Below are 24,395 nucleotides of genomic sequence, written 5' to 3' on the forward strand. Positions count from 1 at the left end.
TCTTATTCCATGACTGCTTACTTTGCTTAAGAGCCTTTGGTGTGGGACCTTGTCAAAGCTTTCTGAAAAATCTAAATACACTATCTCCACTGGATCCCCTTTGTCCACATGCTTGTTGACCCCCTCAAAGAATTCTAGGAGATTGGTGAGACATTATTTCCCTCTACAAAAAACATGTTGACTCTTCCCCAACGAATTATGCCCATCTATGAGTCTGACAATGTTGTTCTTTACAATAGTTTCAACCAGTTTGCCCAGTACTGAAATCAGGCTCACCAGCCTGTAATTGCTGGGGTCACCTCTGGAGCCTTTTTTAAAAATTGGTGTCACATTAGCTGTCCTCCAGTCATTTGGTATAGAAGCTCATTTGAATGATAGGTTACAGACTACAATTAGTAGTCCTGCAATTTCACATGTGAGTTTCTTCAGAACTCTTGGGTGAATACCATCTGGTTTGTGATTTATTACCATTTAGTTAATCAATTTGTTCAAAATTTTCCTCTGACACCTCAATCTGGGACATTTCCTCAGATCTGTCACCTAAAAAGAATGGCTCAGGTTTAGGAATCTCCTCACATCCTCAAGTGTGAACACTGATGCAAAGAATTCATTAAGACCTGGTCTACACTACGACTTTAGGTCAAATTTAGCAGCATTACCCCGATTTAACCCTGGACCCGTCCACACAATGAAGCCCTTTTTTCTGACTTAATAGGCTCTTTAAATCAATTTCTTTACTCCACCTCCGACGAGGGGATTAGAGCTGAAATCGGCTTTGCTGGGTTGAGTTTGGGATAGCATGGATGCAATTTGACGGTATTGGCCTCCGGGAGCTATCCCAGAGTGCTCCATTGTGACTGCTCTGGACAGCGCTCTCAACTCAGATGCATGGCCAGGTAGACAGGAAAAGGCCGGCGAACTTTTGAATTTCATTTCCTGTTTGGCCAGCATGTTTACAGAGCTCATCAGCATGATGTGCACATTGCTGGGGATGGCTTTGCATCAAGGAGAAACACGAACAACTGTCACAGAGAATGGCCTCTTCAAGGATTGAACTCAAAACCCTCAGCAGGCTGTTGAGTTCACAAAACAAATCGAGTCAATTTCTTGTTTTGATCCATCTATCTTTTACATCTTAGGCTGGCAGCAGACAGTGCAGTACGACTGCTAGCCATTATCATCTCCTGGGTGCTCGGCAGAAGATGCTGAATTATGATTGCTAGCCATCTCTACTCACCAGCAGATGGTGCAGTACGAGTGCTAGCCATCATCACCTCCTGGGTGCTCGGCAGAAGATGGGAATGACCTGGCTGAGTCACTCCCAGGTCTGCCCAAGCACCCTGACCAACCTCACTGAGGTCGGCTAAAAGAGCACCCAGGAATACGACGACTATGGCTACCAATCGTAATGTACCATCTGCTGCCAAAAGGCAATGAGCTGCTGCTGTGTAGCAATGCAGTCCCATGTCTGCCAGCACCCAGGAGACGTATGGTAACGGTGAGCTGAGCGGGCTCCATGCTTGCCGTGGTATGGCGTCTGTGCAGATAACCCAGGAAAAAGCGTGAAACGACTGTCTGTCGTTGCTTTCACGGAGGGAGAGGGGGGGTCTGACAACATGTACCCACTACCACCCGCGACACTGTTTTTGCACCATCAGGCATTGTGATCTCAGCCCAGAATTCCAGTGGGCAGCGGAGACTGAGGAACTGTGGGATAGCTACCCACAGTGAAATGCTCCGGAAGTCGACGCTAACCTCGGTACTGTGGATGTGGTCCACTGACTTAATGCACTTAGAGCACTTTGTGTGGGGAGACACAGTCAACTGTATAAAATGATTTGTAAAAAAACTACTTCTAAAAATTTGACCTAATTTCGTAGCGTAGACATACCCTTCGTTACATTTAGTTGGCCTTATCATCCTTGAGTGCCCCTTTAGCATTTCAATTATCCAGTGGCCACACTGGTTGTTTAACAGGCTTCCTGATTCTTAAGTACTTAAAAATTTTTTGCTGTTACTTTTAGTCTTTGCCTAGCTGTTCTTCAAAGTCTTTTTTGGCCTTCCTAATTATATTTTTACACTTCATTTGCCAGAGTTTATGCTCCTTTGTATTTTCCTTACTAGAATTTAACTTCCACTTTTTAAAAGATGCCTTTTTGCCTCTCACTGCTTCTCTTATTTTGTTGTTTAGCCACGGTGGCACTCTTTTGGGTCTCTTACTATCTTTTTTAATGTGGGGTATACATTTAAGTTGAGCCTTTATTATGGTGTCTTTAAAAAGCTTCCATGCAGCTTGCAGGGATTTTACTTTTGATGCTGTACCTTTTAAATTTCTGTTTAACTAACTTCCTCATTATTGTGGTTCCCCTTTCTGAAATTAAATGCTATAGTGTTGGGCTGCTGTGGTGTTTTCCCCACAACAGAGATGTTAAATTTAATTATATTGTGGTCACTATTACCAAGCGGTCCAGCTACATTCACCTCTTGCACTTGATTCTGTGCTCCACTTAGGACTAAATCAAGAATAGCCTCTCCTCTTGTGGGTTCCAGGATAGCTGCTCCAAGAAACAGTCATTTAAGGTGTTAAGAAATTTTATGTCTACATCCCATCCTGAGGTGATATGTACCCAGTCAATATGGGGATGGTTGAAATCTCCCATTGAGTTTTTTTATTTTAATAGCCTCTCTAATCTCCCTGAGCATTTCACAGGTCAGCTGGTCGGTAATATATCCCTACTGCAATATTCTTATTATTCGAGCATGGAATTACAATCCATAGAGATTCTATGGTACAGTTTGGTTCATTTAAGATGTTTACTTCATTTGATTCTACGCTTTCCTTCACATATAGTGCCACCACCCCTCCCCTCCAGCACAACGTGGTCTGTCCCCTTCCAATATATTTTGTACCCTGCTATTGCTGCGCCCCATTGATTATCCTCATTCCATCAAGTTTCTAGGATGCCTATTACATCAATATCTGCATTTAATATGAGGTACTCTAGTTCATCTTATTATTTAGACTTCTAGCATTCGGATATAAGCACTTTAAAAACTTGTCAGTTTTTAGCTGTCTCCCATTACATGATGTAATTGAATAAGACTTTTTTTCATTTGACTGTTTCTCATCAGAGTTTAATTTCAAAGAGGAACAGACACTGGGCGACATCCATCAATCTGGTGTTCAAGTCAAGTACTCTCTTAACTGTAAGGATCTATGGATGTCTACTTTCTGTAGCTTCCTAATTCCTGAAAGGATTACTCTACATCAGTGGTCCCCAACCTTTTTGTCTGGTGGGTGCCAGACGAAGGACTATGGTGGTGGTGGAGCACACGCCGAAATGCCGCTGAATTTCTGCAGTACTTTGGCGGCAACATCTCTCAATGACGTCACTTGTCGAAGCAAGCAGTGTCATTGAGAGGCATTGCTGCCAAAATGCAGCAAAAAATCGGCGGCATTTCGGCGGATGCTCCACCGCCGGCCAGGACACGGGCACATTTAGATGCATTGAGGAGCCCGGCTCTAGATATACTAGTTTTCATTTTGTACATCTAAACTTCTGTAGCGGTAACAAAATGTCAGTCAAATTAAAATATGAGTCCAGGAACTACCTTTACCTTTAAATAGGTTGTTTTCCTGCAATGAGATTTTGAGAGAGGAATCAGTCTAGTCTGCTCTAATGGACTCATTAAAAGAAGACGCAAGCAGACATGAAACAGACATGAAACTAAGTAAATATGTCACTAGCTAATTTGCTTCTAATTTCCCTAAACTAATCATATATAACACAATGCAACGATCATATTAAGGTTACAATTTCAATCAAACAGTGATCAGTGGTTCAATATATCTGGCTCACCAATTACTACAGTAAGTAATTACATCGGTTGATAAGGATAACAAGAATTACTGCAATACTTGACAGGAAAGTTAAGAAAGAATATTCTTCTTTTAATCTAATCCAGCAGTTCTCAAACTGTGGGTTGGGACCTCACAGTGGGTTGGGACCCTGTTTTAATGGGGTCGCCTGGCTTACACTTGCTGGGGCTAAGGACTAAAGCCAAAGCCTGAGACCCACTGTCTGGGGCCGAAGCCTGAGGGCTTCAGGCTTGGGCAATGGGGCTCAGTTTACAGACTTCAGGCCCCTCACCCCCTGGGGGCAGTGAGGCTTTGGCTTTGACTCCCCCCCACATGGTGCGGCAGGGCTTAGGTGGGCTCAGGCTTCAGTCTCCCCTCCTGGGGTCATGCAACAATTTTTGTTGTCAGAAGAGGGTCGCAGGGCAATGAAGTTTGAGAATCCCTGCTTTAATCAATAGGGCTAAATCTGAAAAGAGCAGAAGCTGACTCTCACCTTTGTTTTAAAGGGAGTATAATTCTTAGAATGAATTCTTTATAGTTTCCCACTTTGGTGTTCTCCATCTAAGTTTCTCTGAACATATAACCTATATTGAACTCTGTACTTAGAATACAGTCTACAGTACAACCATTACAGTTCTGCAGCTGTGCTGCTGCAGAGAAGATGCTTCCTACATCAACAGAAAGCTTTTTTCCTGTTGATGTAGGTAATTCACCTCTCCAAGAGGTGGCCGCTAGGTCAAGGGAAGAATTCATCAGTCAACATAGCCACATCTACACAGGGGGTTAGGTTGACCTAACTATGTCATACAGGGAGTGAAATTTTTCACAGCCCTGAGTGATATCGCTAAGTCGATTTTATTTTTTGTGTGTAGACCTGGCCCCTGTTTATTCCCCTTCCCACACTAAGGCCATATCTATACACCAAAGTTTGGTCAATGTGAGTTTCGTTGGCATACTGCCAACAACTTTTGTATATCATTCACATACATGCATACTTGGCTGTTTGTGCCAGTGCTGTACGTACTCACAAGTGGTAGCATCAATGGAAAATATGGTGTACTATGCACAGATAGCCCAGTGTGCTTCGCATCACCATCCGGCTGAATGCCATGTGGGACATCTTTGCAGTACTTTGTGAGATACCCGCGTTTCACCAACAGACTTCTAGGAACTACGGGCAACGTTCCCCACTTCCTCCATCCCATAATTATTGTACCTTTTTAAAAACTTTCACGTGTCACATGTGCCACTTTTTGGTCTGCACCTTCGTTATGGCAGAAGCATGAACCCTGAAGAGCTCAGTGCAGTTCTACTGGCCATTGCTAATACAGAACATATGATACTTCTGTATTTGCAGAACTTGAACAAGTACTACTACAACTGGGTTTGTGATGAGGCAGCTGCGGAGATGTTCAAGCACAACAGCTAGATGATGGACACAGTGAATGAAAATGCTGGCATTCAGATTAACTCCACGCAGTGGTCACTGCTTCTGGACCTGAGAAACTAACACTGATTGGCGAGATTGCACCATAATGCAGGTCTGAGATGATGAGAGGAAGATGTAGAACTTTTGGATGCAAAAGGCCACATTCCTGGATCTATGTGCAAGCTTGGCCCAGACCTTCAGTACAGGGACACTGAATTAAGAGCTGTGATGACAGTGGAGAAGCAAGGGGCAATCACTCCAGAAGCTTGTAATGCTGGATCACTGGTCAATCAGTTTGGAGATGGAAAATGCACAGTGGGAACTGCTGTCATCCAAGTGTGTAAAATCCTTACGTGTACCCTGCTGCATAGGACTGCAACTCAGTAATGCACAGGAAACAGTGGAATGGATTTGCAGGAGTGGGGAGCAAACTGTGGTGCGGTGCTAGCACACCTTCCTCTACTGGCACAATCCCCCTTGCCACTGAGTGCGCAAACAGAAAGGGGATAATTTAATGGGTAGCAAGTGCTAGTGGATCACCAGGGACATTTCACTGATATCAGTGTAGGCTGCTCAGGAAAGGTGAATCACACTCGCATCTCTTAGAATACAGGACTCTTCAAAAAAAATAAAATAAATAAAATCTGCAAGCGGGGACATTCTTCTGCAACCTGCACATTCAGATTGGTCATGTTGAAATGCCAATAGCAATTCTGAGGGACCTATCCTACCCTTGCTTCCCTGGCTCATGAGCCTCTATGCTGGCTACCCCGAAAGCATCAAAAAAAGATTTAATTATTGGCACAGCAAGTGTAGGATAACTTTTAAAGGTGCTTTTTGTAGATTGAAGGTTTTCTGGTGCTGTTTCCTTCACTGAGGGCCAATGTAGTCAATAAACTTCCCCAGCAGTCACATTTTGTGTACTCCATGGTATCTAAGAGGCAAAGGAGGAGAGGCTATCGGCAAGCTGAAGGGGTGAGGTGGACCAGCTGTGTGCTGAATCTGAACAGCCAGAAACAAGGATTATTAGGAGAGCCAGTCATGGAGCTATATGGCTGAGGGAGGTCTTAAAAGAACATTTTAACTGTCAGCCACGGTTCTGTAATGCTTTTGAGAACTAGTGCGCCATGCGCACAAAGCTTAAATTTGGGTGATCACTGACTCCCTTTACAAATTCTGTAATGCAACTATAATGTTTGAGTCAACTAAAAAATGTACTCTGAGTTTCCAAAAAAGAGTGGTCACCTGCCTCTCATAACTACTGTTCTTCATGTGTTTCATGTCCATTAACTAGACGTGTTCATCAGTGTTGCAGAGTTTTCCTTAGCAGTACCTGTACAGACGGACATGCCTGCAATCTTGTGTCCTCAAGCTCCTAGAAAAGGGTATAAAAGGCAGAGCCAAACCTTCAGTTCTTTCATACCAGACCCTTAGGTGAGAGACTCCAATGCACAGAAAAGGAGGTTGGGTTACATAATGGCATAGTCGACATCTCAAAGAACAAGTTAGAATAGGTCAACATTCTTTCTTTGAGTGACTGCATATGTCTATATACTAGATGACTCCCAAGCAGTTTTCAGTGGACGTGAGACCAGGAGGCTCATCAGAAGAGGAACTTCAGAACTGCTTTCCCTATGTTAGTGTCTCCTCTTGATGCAGCAGTAATCTCATAACATCTAGCAAAGGTGGGGAGTGAGGACCCCATTGCTGCTCTGTAAAATGTCCACAGTCAGGGCATTACTCACAAATACTGTGAATGTTGAGTGTGCTCTAGTTGAACGAAGAGACAGCTTTTCCAGGGGGCGACACCCTTAGTGTTGTGGCACATGACAATACAGTTAGTGATTCACTTGGACAGCTGTTGTGCTGTTACCAGATATCCCCTCATTCAATCTGTCTAGGAGATGAATAGTTGGCCCCTGCACCCAAAAGCTTGCAATCTAAATTGACTACAAAAACACACAGATATTAACCCAGAAGAGAGTGGAGGACAGAGAGAAGGCAATATGTTACTCCCTTAAACAAGAGCATCACAGCTATTAACCCCCCCCAACACCCGCTCCACCCTCAAAAAGCAACCCCCCCATTATATGCTCATGTAAATAACCTCCCCATCTACTCTTTCAAAAAAATCACGTCCATAACCCCTCCCCACTCCCAAAACACATGTATCTCCTTATGGAAAATATGAAAATTCTATCCTAATGAGGGGTGTGACATATCACATCTCTGGAGAGGTGCCTCCCTGCCTCTTCTGTTCCTCTTTCTGCTGCTTCTTATGAATTTATAATGTTTATCACCTATCCCCCACGACGTGATCTGGGAGTTTATAAGGGTCCTGCAAGGAAGAGGGAAGCATGCCTGACAACATTTTGATTGGCTGGAATCTTATAGAACAGCAGCAGTGGCTACTTTCTGATTGAAATACAAGAGATATTTCATAACCTAGAGAGCATCCCATAAGTAGTGAGATATTAGTAACAGTGATATAATAAATTATGCAGAACCAGGGAAAATCAAAATCATATGTATTGATTTTTTTAATCAGACACGGACACAGAAAAAACGTTCAAGTTAAGTGCAAGCTCTGTTCTGAATATGTGACATGCAGATAAAATGGAAAAACCATGTTAAATTCTTGTGGTGTGTATCCAGTTACTGTCAAAGACAGATTACCGCAGTCAAACACCAAGAAAGGGAAAACTAGTTTGCATCAAAATTTGTTTTCTGCTGTGCATTCTCCTTCTATTTCATCTTCAGCAGCATCAACACAAAGCATAGTGTCTTTTGATGAAGATAGCAATATCAGTGACAATGGAAGTGAAGCTAACTTCATTTCTTCGCCTTTTAATAAGAATTTTGCTACTCCATCTGCTTCACAACAAAAACTCCTACTTCTGGAAAGTCTTCAGATATTCATCAACTCAGTATTAGGTTTTTAAATAAAATGTCCCAGAAAAAGGAACTTGAGCGTGTGTTGTATTGTTGGCAGATATTCAAGCCAACAAAACATTTCATAGAGTCTAAAATCTTTATATGTTGGAACTTTTTCATAAATTGTACCCAATTTAAGAAGTACAAAGTAGGAAACAACTTGCAGGAAATCTTCAGAATGTTGAAACAGATGACGTGAAAAAGAGTTGGTGTTCTCATTGCGCAAGCTCCTTGTGTCTCTCTAGTGTCTGTGAATACTGACCCATTCATCAAAAAGGATGTCATCAACCTCATTGTAACAACTCCACAACCAATGTTTTACTAATTCCAATGCACAACTAGCAACATATTGCTGACCATTTTAAAAATAACCAGAGAATTGGGGCCCCAGAAGGTTATTTAGGTTGTGACTGACATTACGGCTAATATGAAAACTGCTTGGGCTAAGCTGATAAAGGAGTATCCATGCCTTCTGTGTTATGAATGCGCTGCTCATACGATGCATCTTTTCAATGTCGATGTTGAAGATCTGACAGCTTTACTATATGTGACAAAAGTGAAAAGCATTGTCAAGTTTTTTAAAAAAACAAACAAGTACCAGCAGCTATTTTTCAGAATCATTTAGTACAGCACTCTAGTTCATCCACATTACCCATCATACTCAATGGGCATCTTCTATTAAATGTCTCAAGCATCTTCTATTAAATGTCTCAAATATCTTTAAATATGCAAAAAGGCTCTTCAATCAGCTGCTGTTGAAGAAAGGGTGGCCAAGTCTTGCCCCCTAGTAATCCGCACTGACATTTTTGATGATGTCATCTTTTGGATGTAAAACTCAAAAGTCGTTTCACTGTTTGAACCTGTAGCTGAGTTCATGCAGAACGTGTAAAGAGAAGGTTACCAAGCTTGTGCAGTGAGGTTCTTCAAGACGTGTCCCCTTGTTGGTGCTCCACTTTAGGTGACAGAGTGTCTCGGCATCGTTGAACAGAGATCTTCGGTAACAATGCCTGATTGGGCTGCGCATGTGCAACTGCTGTCTTGTGGCACTGTTTGAGTCTGTTCAGTGTGCGCACGGTGCAACTTCCTCAGTTCTTTCTCTACCGTAGAGTCCTCTTTCTTGAGCTCCAAAGTAGAGGAGAGGAGGGTGGGTAGTGCAGCACCCACAGGGACAGACATCTTGAAGAACCTGTTACTGCACAAGCTGAGTAACCTTCTCTTCTTCGTCAAGTGCAGTCTCTGTGGGTGCTCCACTCCAGGTGAATGTAGTCAATTACCCGGTATGGTTGGGGGGACTTTGCAGTTATGTGCATTGTAGCAGCGGACAGGACAGTAAGGCCTACGATGGCATCCACCCTGGCATCCTGTGTGATGGCACAGTGCTTGACAAAAGTAGAGAGTGGCCAGCGGTACCTTCAGCTGTAGACATCATTGGCTGTGGCCACTGTGAAGTGAACAGGACAAATCAAGGACTCTTCCAGCATCAAAGGATCCAACATGTATTAAATGGTTCACTGCCACTAAGGAATGCAACTGTGATCCCTCCTGGAGGCTGAAGGAGTAAGTCCCACTGCTCTGTAGCAATGTAGATGCTATAGTAGTACTTATTCAGACTTGCAGATTAATAATTGCATAGTAGTCATACACAACATTTTAAAGGTTTATACTTAAATATTAAAGCTGTCAAGCGATTAAAAATAATTACATGAATAATCGCACCATTAAACAATAACAGAATACCATTTAAATATTTTGGATGTTTTCCACATTTTCAAATATATTGATTTTAATGATAACAGAATACAAAGTGTATAGTGCTTACTTTATATTTATTTTTATTACAAATATTTGCACCTTAAAAAATAGAAATAGGATATTTCAAGTCACCTAATACAAGTAGTCTAGTGCAATCTCTTTATCATGAGAGTTGAACTTACAAAAGGAGAATTATGTACAAAAAACGCATTCAAAAATAAAACAGTGTAAAATTGAAGAGCCTGCAAGTCCACTAAGTCTACTTCTTATTCAGCCAATTGCTCAGAGAAACAAGATTGTTTACATTTACAAGAGATAATGCTTTCTGCTTATTTACAGTGTCACCAGGAAGTGAGACCAGGTGTTTGCAAGGCACTGATGTAGCTGGCATTGCAAGGTATTTACGTGCCAGATGGGCTAAAGATTCATATGTCCCTTCATGCTTTAGCCACCATTCCAGGGCACACGTACCCGCGCTGATGATGGATTTTGCTCGATAACAATCCAAAGCAGTGCAGACCGTCGCATATTCATTTTCATTATCTGAGTCAGATGCCCCTAGCAGTAGGTTTATCTTCTTTTTAGTGGTTCAGGTTCTGTAGTTTCTGACTGGAGTGTTGCTCTTTAAAGACTTCTGAAAGGATGCTCCAAACCTTGTCCCTTTCAGATTTTGGAAGGCACTTCAGATTTTCAAACCTTGGGTCGAGTGCTGTAGCTATCTTTAGAAATCTCACATTGGTAACTTCTTTGCGTTTTGTGAAATCTGCAGCCAAAGTGTTCTTAAAATGAACTACATATGCTGGGTCATCATCTGAGATTGCTATAACATGAAATACATGGCAGAATGCAGGTAAAACAGCAGGGGACATACAATTCTCCTCCAAGGAGTTCAGTCACAAATTTAATTAACTAATTTTTTTTTAAAACAAGTGTCATCAGCATGGAAGCACATCCTCTGGAATAGTGTCCGAAGCATTAAGGGACATACAAATGTTTAGCAAATCTGGCATGTAAATACCTTGCAATGCCAGCTACTAAAGTGCCATGCAAAAGCCTATTCTCACTTTCTGGTGACACTGTAAATAAGAACAGGGCAGCATTATCTCTTGTAAATGTAAACAAACTTGTTTGTCTTAGTGACTGGCTGAACGAGAAGTAGGACTGAGTGGACCTGTAGGCTCTCAAGTTTTGCATTGTTTTGTTTTTGAGTGCAGTCATGTAACAAATAAATCTACATTTGTAAGTTGCTCTTTCAAGACAAAGATTGCACTACAGTACTTGTATGAGGTGAACTGAAAAATACTATTTCTTTAATCATCTTTGTGTAAATATTTGTAATAAAAATATACACTTTGATTTCAATTACAACATAGAATACTATATATGAAAATGTAGAAAAACATCCAAAATATTTACTAAATTTAAATTGATATTCTATTGTTTAACAGTGTAATTAAAACTGTGATTAATCACAATTTTTTATACCACGATTAGTTTTTAAGAGTTAATCGCATGAGTTAACTGCAATTAATTGACAGTCCTATTAAATATACATCCTCCTATCCAAATCTGGATAGGACTGTAATCCTCAAAGTTCTCATTTGGTAACTTGAGTTAACTGAGAATAAAAAAGGCCCCTAATTTTTTCTTAAGTGAGGAAAAAATGAAGTTAGGTTTACAATAAATAAGTTTACAGTGCTCCACAACCATACACCTGAAACAGTTTAGCTTGGACTTTCAAAGGAAGATTTGGCTTTGGGATGAGACTGTGCATACAAAGTTACAGCCTAAAAGGACGTTTTTCACGAAGTTACGAAATAACTGAAAAGTGAAAGGGTTTATTACAAAAATCTCTTCTAAACTAAGTCTTAAGGCTTGCTCCATATGAAAGTTAATACACACACACACGGAACAGACAACCTAAGATTTTCCAAACAGATGAGATTTTCATATGTTTAATACATATTTCTTAGTATTTGGGGACTTGTCCTTTGAATTATCAGTTTAAGAATGATAGGATTCATTTCTGCTAAACACTGCAGCCAGAGAGAGTTATTACAAGATAAATTGACCAGTATATTGTTTCAGGTTAAAATCTTGAATGTAGAATATCCAATAGCTAAAATTTAAACAGGATTACATACGTAAATATTTGTATGGTTTTAAGTCACATTGCTGTCATTTGTTAGCCCAAATGAAAATTAAAAAAATCCTATCCTAATTATACTGTTTTTAACTACACCAGCTTTAAATGTCAATCAGAGGTAATCCCCAAGAGGCCCACACACTTGCTGAGCTGCCTTCACTAATTAATGGATCATTAGTAAGAAAGAACCCCTTACTGCTACCCTGTGCACCACATACTGTCTTAATTACCTTTGTAAAGCAACCAATTTGTCTTTCACTCATTTGGCCTGAAATCCCAAGTGATTTGACTCAAAAAGCTTTATGTATAAAAATGTTTTAAGAGAATCTCATTTTTAAACATCAGCCAAAAAAAAAAAAAGTGGACACAGAGTTTTCACCAAGATTTAAGAAAGGGGGTTTTAATAGTTAACTATAAAAAAAAAAAGTTAAATGTGAAGTTGAGAGCGTTAATAGCACAATGAATATAGAAAGTAGAAAAACAATCTTTACAGGATCACAGATTTGCATATATCAGACAGTCTCTCTGCAGCTATTGACACAGCTGTCCCTGATGTACCGCTGACCTGATTACATGACATAGCTGGAGTAGATGGCACAGCACTACAATGGTTAGTCATTCCTTTTCAATAGTACCCAGAGAGTGATTTCCTCTTCCCTAGAAATCATTGCCTGCAGAGCCCCCAAGGAATGAAATCCATTCCTCTTCCTGTTGGATAGCTACATGAGACCACTTGGAGAAGTAGCAACATGCCAGGCATTCAACTGCCAACAATTTGACAACACAGTGGCATATCTCCTTTTCCACAAATGCAAAAACACAAACTCAAGTCAGGTATATTAAAGCGAGGCTAAGCAAAAAGAGAAGACACTGAAGAACTGGCTGGGTTACCATCTTCTCCTTTAACAAGAGCATCTGGCCCAGTCCTTCCCTCCCAACCCCCAAGACTCAGGTTCACATCTGACTCAGCACTTAGCCTAGACCACCAGGTAGCCTCAGTGATAAAAAAAAAAGAAAAAAAGCTTTCTTTCACCTCCAGCTTGCTAGAAGTCTCATCTTTTCCTCCCAGAACTGATCACAGTGATCTATGCATTTGTCACCTCCACATCATATTACTGGAACTCCCTGTATTTCAGGCTTAAGGTGGCAGCAATGTCGAGACTTCAGATCATGTGAAATATGGCAGCCTGCCTCCTCAGTGACACAGGTCACCATAAGCAGATTTCCTCTGTGTTCTAATTCACTTTCAATGCTGATTAAACTTCTAAGAGTGGGTCAGGACTCATCAACTCCTCCATTTTCAATCCACCAAGACAGCTTTGCTCTTCTGGGAAACACATCCCACAAAACCCAGGACAAATCATGAGAGAGCTGGAGACAAGTACAAAACATTCAATTATCGAACAAGCTTCCAGAGGACTTCTGTCTCATGCAAATTCTGACCACTTTCAGAGTATGTTATAAGGACCAAAGACATTCCTCTTTGACAACATTTCCCACTATAACCAAATTAATGTGAACAGAGAAAGGCAGGAGAAAGGAAAAACAATAAAAAAGGAACACCTGAATACCCAAGCACAGCTGCCTATACCTGGGAAGGGAGAAGAGCAGGAGACTTACTAAGCCCTCCGGTTCCCTCATTATGCAGATCTAATACCTGAGATACAGTCAGCTACTTAGATTGCGCATACAGAAAATTTTTGACGGATGAAATCCTGGTCCCAGTGAAGCCAACAAGAGTTTTTCCACTGACTTCAATGGGGCCAGGATTTCACCCTCATTGAGAATAACCACGACCCTTTGTGTACGTCTTAGCTGCAAAGAGGCCCAACATGATGTAATATATTAAATACAGTTTTCCCAGCTGTTGAAGCAAGACATACAGTTAAACGACTACAACTGACTGAATCACCAGGCAGGCTCCAGAAGGAATCACATAATTCAGTACCAACTGAAGTCTGCAAGTTTATCGGGCTCATCCGGGCAATACGGTCAGGGAAAATCATACCTCTGTGGGGAGTTTTACATATAAGTATTTTAAATTGGAATGATATGAATCTCTCTTATCTTTCATGGTCAGTCCATACCTCAGTAGTAGCATCCCTCAAAAAAAAGGGAGAGATATGAAACAGCATGTTACAACTAGGGCTGTTGATTGAACAGAGTTAACGCACATGATTAACTGAAAAAAGTAATCGTGATTAAAAAAAGTAATAGCGATTAATCGCACTTTTCATCGCACTGTTAAACAATGGAATATAAATTGAAATTTATTAAATATTTGATTTTTTCTACATTTTCAAATATATCTATTTCAATTACAACAGAATACAAAGTGTACAGTGCTCACTTTATATTATTCTTTTTTATTACAAATATTTGCGCTGTAAAAATGAAAAACAAAAGATAGTATTTTTCAATTCACCTCATACAATTACTGTAGTGCAATCTCTTTATCATGAAAGTGCAACTTATAAATGTATTTTTTGTTACATAACTACACTCAGAAACAAAACATAAAACTTTAGAGCCTACAAGTCCACTCAGTCCTACTTCGTACTAAATCGTTCCAAAAAACTGCTTCACATTGTTATGTTCAAACTTCCAGAGAAATCAACATCAGGCAATTTACTGCCTGTTTGTTTTGAGCCATTAGGACAAAATGAAATTCATCATTCAATACGTAAGGGGCTTCCTAAACCCAGGGTTGTGAGTTCAATCCTTGAGGGGGCCATTTAGGGATTTGGGGATTGGTCCTGCTTTGAGCAGGGGGTTGGACTAGATGATCTCCTCAGGTCCCTTCCAACCCTAATAATCTATGATTCTATGACTGATTTGTGACACCAGGCCTAAAGGAGAACAAAAACCTCAAACTCAATCAAGATCTGTTTCAGTTTAAAGCTGAACTGGAAACTCTTTGATAGTTCACTGTCCAATGCATGTTTTAAAGCTATTATCCTCAAGATCTACAAATGCTTCGGTATGTAAGCCGCACACTGAAATATTCTCTGGAGAATGTGAACTTAAAAATCAGAGTATAAGGCCAATATTAGCAAAGAACAGGATCTGATTAGTAACTTCTATTAACTTGGAGGGAGGAGCACAGAGGCATAAAGTAAGACTCTGTAGTCAATGACATCAAACCATACAATGAACAAGTGACAACATTACATGATATCCATCTAAAAATTAAAGCTATTTGCTACTGAGAAAATGAGCTGAGCTTTAAGAATCAGCCACTTAAAAAATAAAAAGGTAAACCACAGGAAAAAAAACACTTTTTCAAAAAGTTGCCAATTTTTTTATTTCGTCAGTTTCTTCCTACTTTTATCTGTTCTCCTCTCTTACTCCTGTATTCCTCTTTTTCCCCCACTTTCACCTTGAGTGGTTCCTCAAAGACCTCAAATTAAGTTTTTATAACATAAAAAATACTTAGCAACGAGAACTAACAATCCATGTGCCTATCATTGCCCAGATTGATTTCCATTTACCGTATATACTTGTTCATAAGCCAAAATTTTTTTTTTTTAGGAAAAAAGGGAAGCAACAAGAAAGGGGTTGTGTTATGAATGGGTATAGAGAGGGAGAGGTGGGCACAGCCCCTCCCCACAACAGAGGATGCAAGGAGAGGCAGCACAGCCAGTAGAGTCAGAAGGGAATAGGCAGGGCAAGAGTCTCTCTGCTTCTGACCATGCTGCTCTTCCCCCAGCCTCTGAAGCTGCTGCAGCTCAGGGTCTGGCAGGCTCCGGCCGCGCCGGCCCGCTGGAACAGGCTGCAGCCATGCCGTCCAGCCTGCCAGAGCAGCTCCAGCCAAGCCAGAGACATCCTCCCCAGATAAGGTAGGAAGGGATGGGATGGGGAGAGTGTGGGGGTCCTAGGCTAGGGGTGGAGTCATGCGGAGGGTGGTCACAGAGGTTACTCCTCTGACCACCAGCTTCTCCCCCCCAAAAAATTTCCCCATCAGCTGCTGTCCTGGCCCATCAGAGTAAGCAGCTGGCACACCGGATGCTTTTTTGTTTACTTAGTTTTACCTCCATGCCTGAGGACGCTTGAGGTAAACAAACCATCTCAGCCTGCCAGCGGCTTATCCTGATGGCCTGGGAGCCAAAGTTTGCTGACCCCTGAATTATAGGGTCAGCTTACGAACGGGTTATAAAAATTTTCCATTTTTACGTATCCATCTTGGGGTGTGGGGTCGGCTTATAAACAAACTGGCTTATGATCGAGTATATATGGCACTTACCCTGTCTTTTTTCCCTTTGGAGATCATATGTTCTACATGTCTGTGCAGCATCTAGCACCTTTAGGAAACTATCAAAACTATCTACATAAAAAGGGTCTTGTACACCAACACAAAAGCCAATCCCAAAAGTTTGCTGTGTGCAGAATCCTGGAAATAGCGGATATGAACAGTAAAGGACAGTTTTTCCCACATGAAGAGTTTGTAGCATATTTTAGTAGGTGAAGACAGAATAAAAATGATATGCAAAATGTTACAATTTTATCTGAAAGATCTAAAGTATCACTGATTTTCTTTTCATGACATAGTGCTAAGCAGACACACTTCAGAAATTTATTTCCATGGGGATATTGCTATACCCTACATTATAATAATCTGTGCCTATTAAGAGGCATGATGGCAAGTGACCTGACTCAAACAGGTAAGGGCTTTTTCAACACAGGACCAAGTTATATATGAAATTTTGGTTATTACCCTGATAATATCAAGGACTGCAACTTTGTCCTGTATCCCCCCCACCACCACACACACCTAGTTACTTTTTAATCACGTACATGAAAAGTTGCAGTAGATCTATTTATGAAGAGATTTGCAGCTAAAATATATGGAAGTTCTTGATCTCATTACTTACTCATTTTTTGAAGCATCCACACACAAAAATAAGGCTATTTACACGAAATCTGCATACATGTAGACTGCACTAATAACAAAGGAATAAAACTTTTTAATTTATACGCATTTTTTTCAACCTTGTATTTCCGAATTTCTGCTGAGTTCTTGCAACAACAAAACTTGATTCTTTTGTTATATGTAAGGGTTCCAATAACCATAGCTGAACAATGCTCATATACATGCAACTAAAGCTATTGTATCATTGTAATAAAAATACAAGATTTGAACTCTTTGTATAAGCAGCAAGCTATATGCAGCCATAAACAGTTATGAAATTTTATATACCTGGATACTGATATGGATGGTAAAACACTTATAATAATTTAACCAAAGTCTTTGTATCATGGTGCTACATAGAGGGGTTTTCATTTAAATGCAGAGTATTTTTGGATACCAACTGTTTGAAATATAGTGAACCAATTCACAACAAGAGGCTGAGATGAAGTATGCTCAAATACTGTATTTCATATTCCAAAACAGCACTGAGTTTTTTTCTGCTCATGTTATTAGCATTTCTATTAAGTGTCACAAGTTATTTTTATTATTTGTATTATTGTGGTACTTAGGCACCCTTGTCATGGACCAGGACCCTGTTGTGCTAGCCCAAGGGTCCCCAAACTGTGGGGTTCTTCTTTCAAACAGTGCTGTTCTCTCTAAAAATACAGGCCATCTAGCAAATGACAATTGCATCACTGACAATTTTTAAACCAAGACTGGATATTTTTCTAAAAGATCTGCTTTAGGAATGATTTTGGGCAAGTTCTGTGGTCTGTAGAGGTCAGACTAGATGATCACAATGGTTTCTTCTGACCTTGCAATCTAGGAAATAACTGAATACTGGAAACAAAACAGTAAACATTTCATGCACAAATACCATGATATGTTCCACCGAGTTTTAAATGAGGTATCAAGACTTGCAAGTGTTTATTTATTTTAATCTTTGTACAACAAAAACATCAACCCTAAATATACTTGTGCTTTTCAGTGCATGACAGCATGCTTCGATACTTGAAAGCAACAAGAAATCCACTAGGCAGTGAGATACAGTTAAGCAAATAACTCAGGGAAGTAACAGTTATTCTCACAGCAATAGTAACTTATTTACATTGTCCTTGTAAACTAAAACAAATTTATCAGCATATACAATAGTGTATTTACTTATGCAAAAGGAATACAAATTACAATTGCTGTAGATGCCATAATTTTCTATATGCCCAAACCTTTAAACTTTCAGCCATAACACTAAATTAGAGGAACACTGTCAGTTAGGTTAGCCTCAAAATGTAGCTGCTTAAGAGTAGCATAAAATATAAAAAGTCATATTGGCAAACTGCCAGGAATCAACAAGTTCCAACTAATTTGTAAATTTATGTAAATATATTAATTTATGCCCATTTGTACTCTCACAATACATTAATACATTAAGCATTTTATTAACCTTAAAGCTGTATACCTATTTGTATTTCCCCTTCACCTGTCATACCCTTTTTTCCCCCTTGCCATTTTATCCTCCCTTTCCATAGGTTTGCTCTTTTACCATACCCCTATGCTTCAATTATTCCTTTTTCTAACCAGGCTCCTCTTAACTAAAAGTTTAAAACAAAGCAATTAAACAAATTAGTACCCTTGGCCCAAATCCTATCAATCTTACACAAGTCCCATGTATCTAAATGATTTACTTAGGAAATAAAGCGTACAGAACATGGCCCACTCTGGAAGCAGAGTGTAAACAAGTTAACAAATAAATTGAGCTATCTAGAAAAGGATGACTAAAAACCTTATAGTACAAAACGTCCGTATCAGTGATCATTTCACGTTCACATAAAGCAGAGTGTGCAAATATTTAAACAAGAAGGTAATTTAATCATGTATTAATGAGGTATTAATTTAAAAAAAAGTTAAATAGCATACCCAAAGACAGATACAGTACTTCAAAAACTGAATTGACAGTATGAGATCATTCAGTTATGTTTTTCAACATTAGTTACAGAAGCCTTGTTGCTATTTATAAATACAGGCATTTGTACTCAGTGCTTTTTCAAAAGTGGGTTGCAAACATTAAGACTCCACATATGCTCATGAGAAACAGAAAGTGAAACACTTTCACTGTCAATTTGAATGAAATGCTAGAAGTATACACTTGCTCCACTAGAAAATCTGCTGTTTTAACACAGCAACAAGGATTCTAATAAATGTATAATTTTAAAAACACCTGACAATGAGAATCTGAAGGGAAACTGTCAACACAAAGACATTTTGCAGAGCTCTCTTTCCTTTTGTCACTAAGATCTAGGGTTATTACAAATGAAGAAACTCAAGCGCCACATTAGATTAGTTTCTTTTTTACTCAGATCAGTGAAATGTTCACCCCTCCTCCCTCTTTTGAGATCTGCTGCGACTCGCTCGGTATTTGTGAAGTGAGGACAGGAGCCGGTAATCGATGCTACTCGATGGAGACGATCCTCCTGCCCGTAGTACGCTCCCCGCCCAAGCCTCTGCCCCGCCCTACAGCCGGCGTGACCGACTCGTTCCGGGTTCGCAGCCTATCAGGCTGAGCCACAACAGAGAAGTCCGCCAACCGGGGAGCTGCTCCCAAGCCGCCGCTAGCCCCCCTCCGGGCAGCACATGCGGCGGCGCTGCGAGCCAGAGTCACCCCCCCCACACACACACACGGCCCGGAGCGGGCTCGGGGAGGCAGCTTCCACGGGCGGGAGGGTGTCAAGGGGCGAGAGCCGCACCACAGCTCGCCCCAAGGAGGCAGGGCGCCACCCAGAGTATCGGCCCCGATAAAGCGACCCCGCATCTGCCAGCAGGTGCCCCCGCCCCGCAGACAGGGCAAGATGTACCTGAAACTACACGAGGAAGCGCGGCGGGAATCCCAGAGTTCACTATGGGAAACTAGCCCCACACTAGCCGGGACACCCCCCACCCCCAGCTCCGTCTCACCCCATCCCTGCCGCGGCTCTCACCCCCGCCCCAGCTCCCTGCCCATCCCGGGACACTGACTAGACAGTGCCCCCCGCGGCAGCCGCCGCCGCGCAGGCCGGTGAGAGCGGGGCAGCGCCGGGCTCACAGGGGGCAGCGGGAGGCGCAGCGCTGGGCAGAGAGTGCGGCTGGGCCGGTCACTCACCAAGAGCAGGAGGACGCAGCCGGGGTCAGGCGGGGGCAGGAAGATGGCGGGTCTCATGGTAGAACAGTAGGGGCGGGGGTGATGCGGCTCCCACTCGCGGCGGCGGCGGCAGCTCCTCACTTCCCCCGTCTCCAGGAAACACCCCGGACAAGTTCCACTGAGAGCTCCCGCCCCAGCCACACACTTCCGGGGGGCAGCGGGGCACGCCGGGAATTGCAGTCCTGCCCGCAGAGGCGCGGGGAACACCATTTCCCGCCATGCACTAGCTGAGCGCGGAGGCGGGGCCGTCGCAGGCCGCTGCCTTCTGGGAAAGGTAGTTTCCCCCCTCTCACGGCGCGCACAACGCCCAGCGGAGTGGGGGCGACTCCCACAATGCACTGGGGGCGGCCCCGACAGGCACCCGCTCCTCCCCTCCCTGCGGCGCCGGGAGGGGCCCCGCGGTGGTGGCCCAGGTGAGTAGCGGGGTCGTCCCGTGCGCGGTGCCTCTCAGCCCTGCCTGGCGGCTTCCGCGCATGTCCGCGGCGAGCTCGGCCCCGGGTGGCTGTGGGAGCGGGGCGGCAGCGCCGAGCGCCCCGGCCCCCACCGAGTGGCTCGTGGGTGAAGCCGAAAATCTCCGCTGTCTCTGAAGAGATTTTGTTTCTAAAATGCCCCGCGAGCCGGGCCCCTACCATCCTCGTGGCTCCCACCCCATAGACCCCCGCGCCTCTCGGCTCCCACCCCACGGACACCGCCACTCCCCGGGCTCCCACTCTGTGTCCAGCTCTCCCATCACCGTGGTACCCGGCTACCAATGTTGTCCCGCTCCTCAGGGTCACCAGTGACTGATAGGTTGCCAACCCTCCAGGATTGGCCTGGAATCTCCAGGAATTCAAGATTAATCGTTAATTAAAGAGTCTGTCATGTGATGAAATCTCCAGGAAAACATCCAACCCAAATTGGCAACTGTATTGACTGCCTGGGGAATGTTCAGGACAGTTCAGTTTGTCAGTATTTTGTTCTGGTTTTTAAACTCAGCTAGGGATTTTCTAATTAAAAATAGTGTGGCTGTTTATTAATTTTATTGTCTGTTGCCATAGCAACTGTGTGCTTCAGTTTGAAAAAAATAAATACCACACTTAGCTAATGCCAGCTTAAATGGGATTTTCATTAGTTCACGCCATAGCCAGGAAAGTAATTCCTTGTTCAGTGATATGTAATTAAGGTATTTACTTACAACAAGCATTCTTGGGTGTCAAATACTGTAGTAGCTGGGTTCCAAAATAGTTTCAGTTATCAGGAAACTGGAAGGAGCTCAGAGAATAGCAAAATGGTTAAATAAAATTGAATGGAACATTTAAAACCATTTGAGCAATTCTAATTCAAACTATTCTTTGTATTTCTAATGTAAAAATAAGTATAAAGAAGCAAAACAGGACACAAGCCCATTTTAAAAATTCATTTGCAGATCAACTTCAATTAAGTGTGCTATGGTGCTCATTATCCTGTGAGTGAGGCATAAGTTTGGAGTTAAGGGATCTGGAGTCTGTTCCTGACTTTACCACAAGACTACGTGTTTGACCGAGGGCACGTTACTTTGCTCAAATTTTACAGACATGGGTGTCCAAATTTAGACACTGAAACCTCTATTCAAATCATATTTGGCTTAAATTTGAGTTTATATGCTTAACTTTAGATGCTCAGTCTGACACATTCAACCCTAACATCTTTCTCAGTTTCTCTAGATATAAAATTAGTATAGCTAAGAAGTGAAAACATTATCTATTCCATTCATATTTTAGAAGACTTTTATGTCTTTCAATGAACTATGCTGTTATATATGCAAAGCATATATCAATCAAAATTTGGTACAACTGGTTTATTATTGTCTTAAAATTGAACAGGTTGGTATCTTGCCAACAGAGGAAAGTGGTGTCACTTTAACCTTGTGTATGTGAGCAAGAACCATCATAATTTAGGATGAAATCTCCCATAATTTAAATCTTCTTGATGTCCAAGTAATTACCCATATTTTTGTTATAATTAAAATGTAATGTTGCCAGCATTCTGGGTTGTCAAAATTCATAAGGTAAATTACTGTTCCTAACTGCAGGATTCAAGTTTTAAGGATATTTAAAACAAGTAGGAAGTGTATTCATTAATAAAAGTTTTCAGTGAAACAACCTAATTCACACAGAGATGTTAATTATGTAATAACTAGATAATTGGAAACACCTATGGTTGATTTGTATTAAAAATAGTTCCAAAATGTTGTCTTTCATAAAAAGAGCCTGTAGTTTGTCTTGAGAGCCAGTTGCAAAGGCAGTAGCAGCAGTAGCGGCATTGCTTGATGCCTACCTCATCTTTTGGAGTGAGAGGTGAACCCATTTGAGCCCACCTCTGAAATCTGGATATTCACTGCCTAAGGTCAACCAACTGTGAGTGGGCTGCAGCGGGTTAATTGATGCTGAGTCCCCTTCCCCTTTTAATAAAAGTTTTTGTTTGTTGTACACAGACTTAGTGCTTTCAAGTGGGGAAGTATTGCCTCTTGGAGTGGTGGTTAGTTTTCTAAGGTAATTGGGTCAGGGCTCAAGCTGGTTCTGTTGCGTATTGTTAAAAGGCTCCCCTACTTATTAAACATGGCCTTTGTTGCTGTTAACTCCATCTGATAAAAGGGTTACACGTTGCAGGGCTTCTCTGGGATCCTGGATCAGCACCCTTGACAAGCACATCTTTTGAGTAAACTTAATTTGTGAAACTGCCACAGCCACAATTCAAAAGCAGGTAGCCATAAGCCAACACCCACTGCACAGTATGTTGGGCAGTGTCCTTTGTCTCAGTTTCCTACTGTCTCCTTTCCCTCTGTTGCACTCCTCTCACAGTTTAGTCAATTTGGTCAGTGAAGACCCAGAGTTTGGAGGTGTGTTTGCATGGGTTCAGCTCCCACCCCTGAAAAGGAGGGGTGGGTATCAAGCATTGCCTCTACTGCTGCCACCATTTCTGCAACTTGCTTGCTGCTGCTGTCCACTCATGCTTACTTGCTGCTATGGCCACTGCTTGCCACAAACTGCCACTTCTGCAATTGCATGGTCTCAGGTTCCACCACTTAGCCCAGTTCTTAATGATTTCACTGGGTGGTGGGGGACCTCTGTGCTGCTGGTTCTTCATTGTTACTCGCTACAACAGTACCCCTGCACCAGGCTTGTGGCATAGCTCTCAGACCTGATCTTCCATGATTTAAGTTCTAGTAATCACTGAACAGAACCATGGATTCTCAATTGAGTTCCGTTAGTTCTGTCCTTCAACACCAGATAAGGGAGAATCAAGTGATGTCTGTAACTATTAGGCAGAGTCCACACCATCAAGTAGAAACATCTGTCTCTATTCCTACCTCCTCTTATTTTCACTGGGATTTGGCATCCTTTCTCCCTGTTTGGCAAGTGCGGTTCAGTTTAGAGGTTGATCCTCTCAGTCAGGGCATGTTAAGTATAGTTCTGCTGCCCTTTACTCATACACTAAGGATAGCAACATTTCATTATCCCTGCATTTAATGTTCAAATTATCTAATACACAGGTTAAGGAAAGTGTGTCTATTATGGCTGTCAAGCAATTAAAAAAATGTGATTAATCTCACTGTTAAATAATAATAGAATACCATTTATTTAAATATTTTCAATGTTTTCTACATTTTCAAATGCATTGATTTTAATTATAACAGAATACAAAGTGTACAGTGCTCACTTTATATTTTATTACAAATATTTGCACTGTAAAAAACAAAAGAAATAGTATTTTTCAGTTCACCTAATACAAGTGCTGGAGTGCAATCTCTTTATTGTGAAAGTTGAACTTACAAATGGAGATTTATGTACAAAAAAAAAACTGCACTCAAAAACAAAGCAATGCAAAACTTTAGAGCCTACAAGTCCACTCAATCCTATATCTTGTTCAGCTGATCACTCAGACAAACAACTTTCTTTACATTTGCAGGAGATAAATGCAGGAGAACACTTCTTGTTCAGAATGTCACCTGAAAGTGAGAACAGTTGTTCGCATGGCACTGTTGTAGCTGGCTTCGCAAGATATTTACATGCCAGATGGGCTAAGGATTCATATGTCCCTTCATGCTTCAACCACCATTCCAGAGAGCATGTGTCCATGCTGATGACGGGTTCTGCTCGATAACAGTCCAAAGCAGTGCAGACCGACATATGTTTATTTTCATCATCTGAGACAAATGTCACCTGCAGAAGGTTG

The 24,395-nt window shown here is 41.7% G+C and overlaps 2 protein-coding genes across 4 annotated transcripts in view; one reads left to right on the top strand and one right to left on the bottom strand.

Moving 5' to 3' along the window:
- The window catches only part of ERP44 (endoplasmic reticulum protein 44), a 119,934-nt gene extending 99,605 nt beyond the window's left edge, over positions 1–20,329 (bottom strand). The window contains exon 1 of the mRNA XM_050938242.1: positions 20,163–20,329. Coding sequence (XP_050794199.1) covers positions 20,163–20,219 — 57 coding nt within the window. The 5' untranslated portion in view covers positions 20,220–20,329. The remainder of the gene's footprint in view (positions 1–20,162) is intronic.
- Positions 20,330–20,528: 199 nt separating this feature from the next.
- Positions 20,529–24,395, top strand: part of INVS (inversin) — a 219,896-nt gene continuing 216,029 nt past the window's right edge. Inside the window, exon 1 of one of the 3 annotated variants that reach the window (XM_050938135.1) lies at positions 20,529–20,614. The gene's annotated coding sequence lies outside the window, so the exon portion shown is untranslated. The remainder of the gene's footprint in view (positions 20,615–24,395) is intronic. The other 2 variants (XM_050938137.1, XM_050938136.1) reach the window with 2 other exon arrangements.

The sequence above is a fragment of the Gopherus flavomarginatus genome, chromosome 2 (assembly GCF_025201925.1).
Source record: "Gopherus flavomarginatus isolate rGopFla2 chromosome 2, rGopFla2.mat.asm, whole genome shotgun sequence".
Taxonomy (NCBI): domain Eukaryota; kingdom Metazoa; phylum Chordata; order Testudines; family Testudinidae; genus Gopherus; species Gopherus flavomarginatus.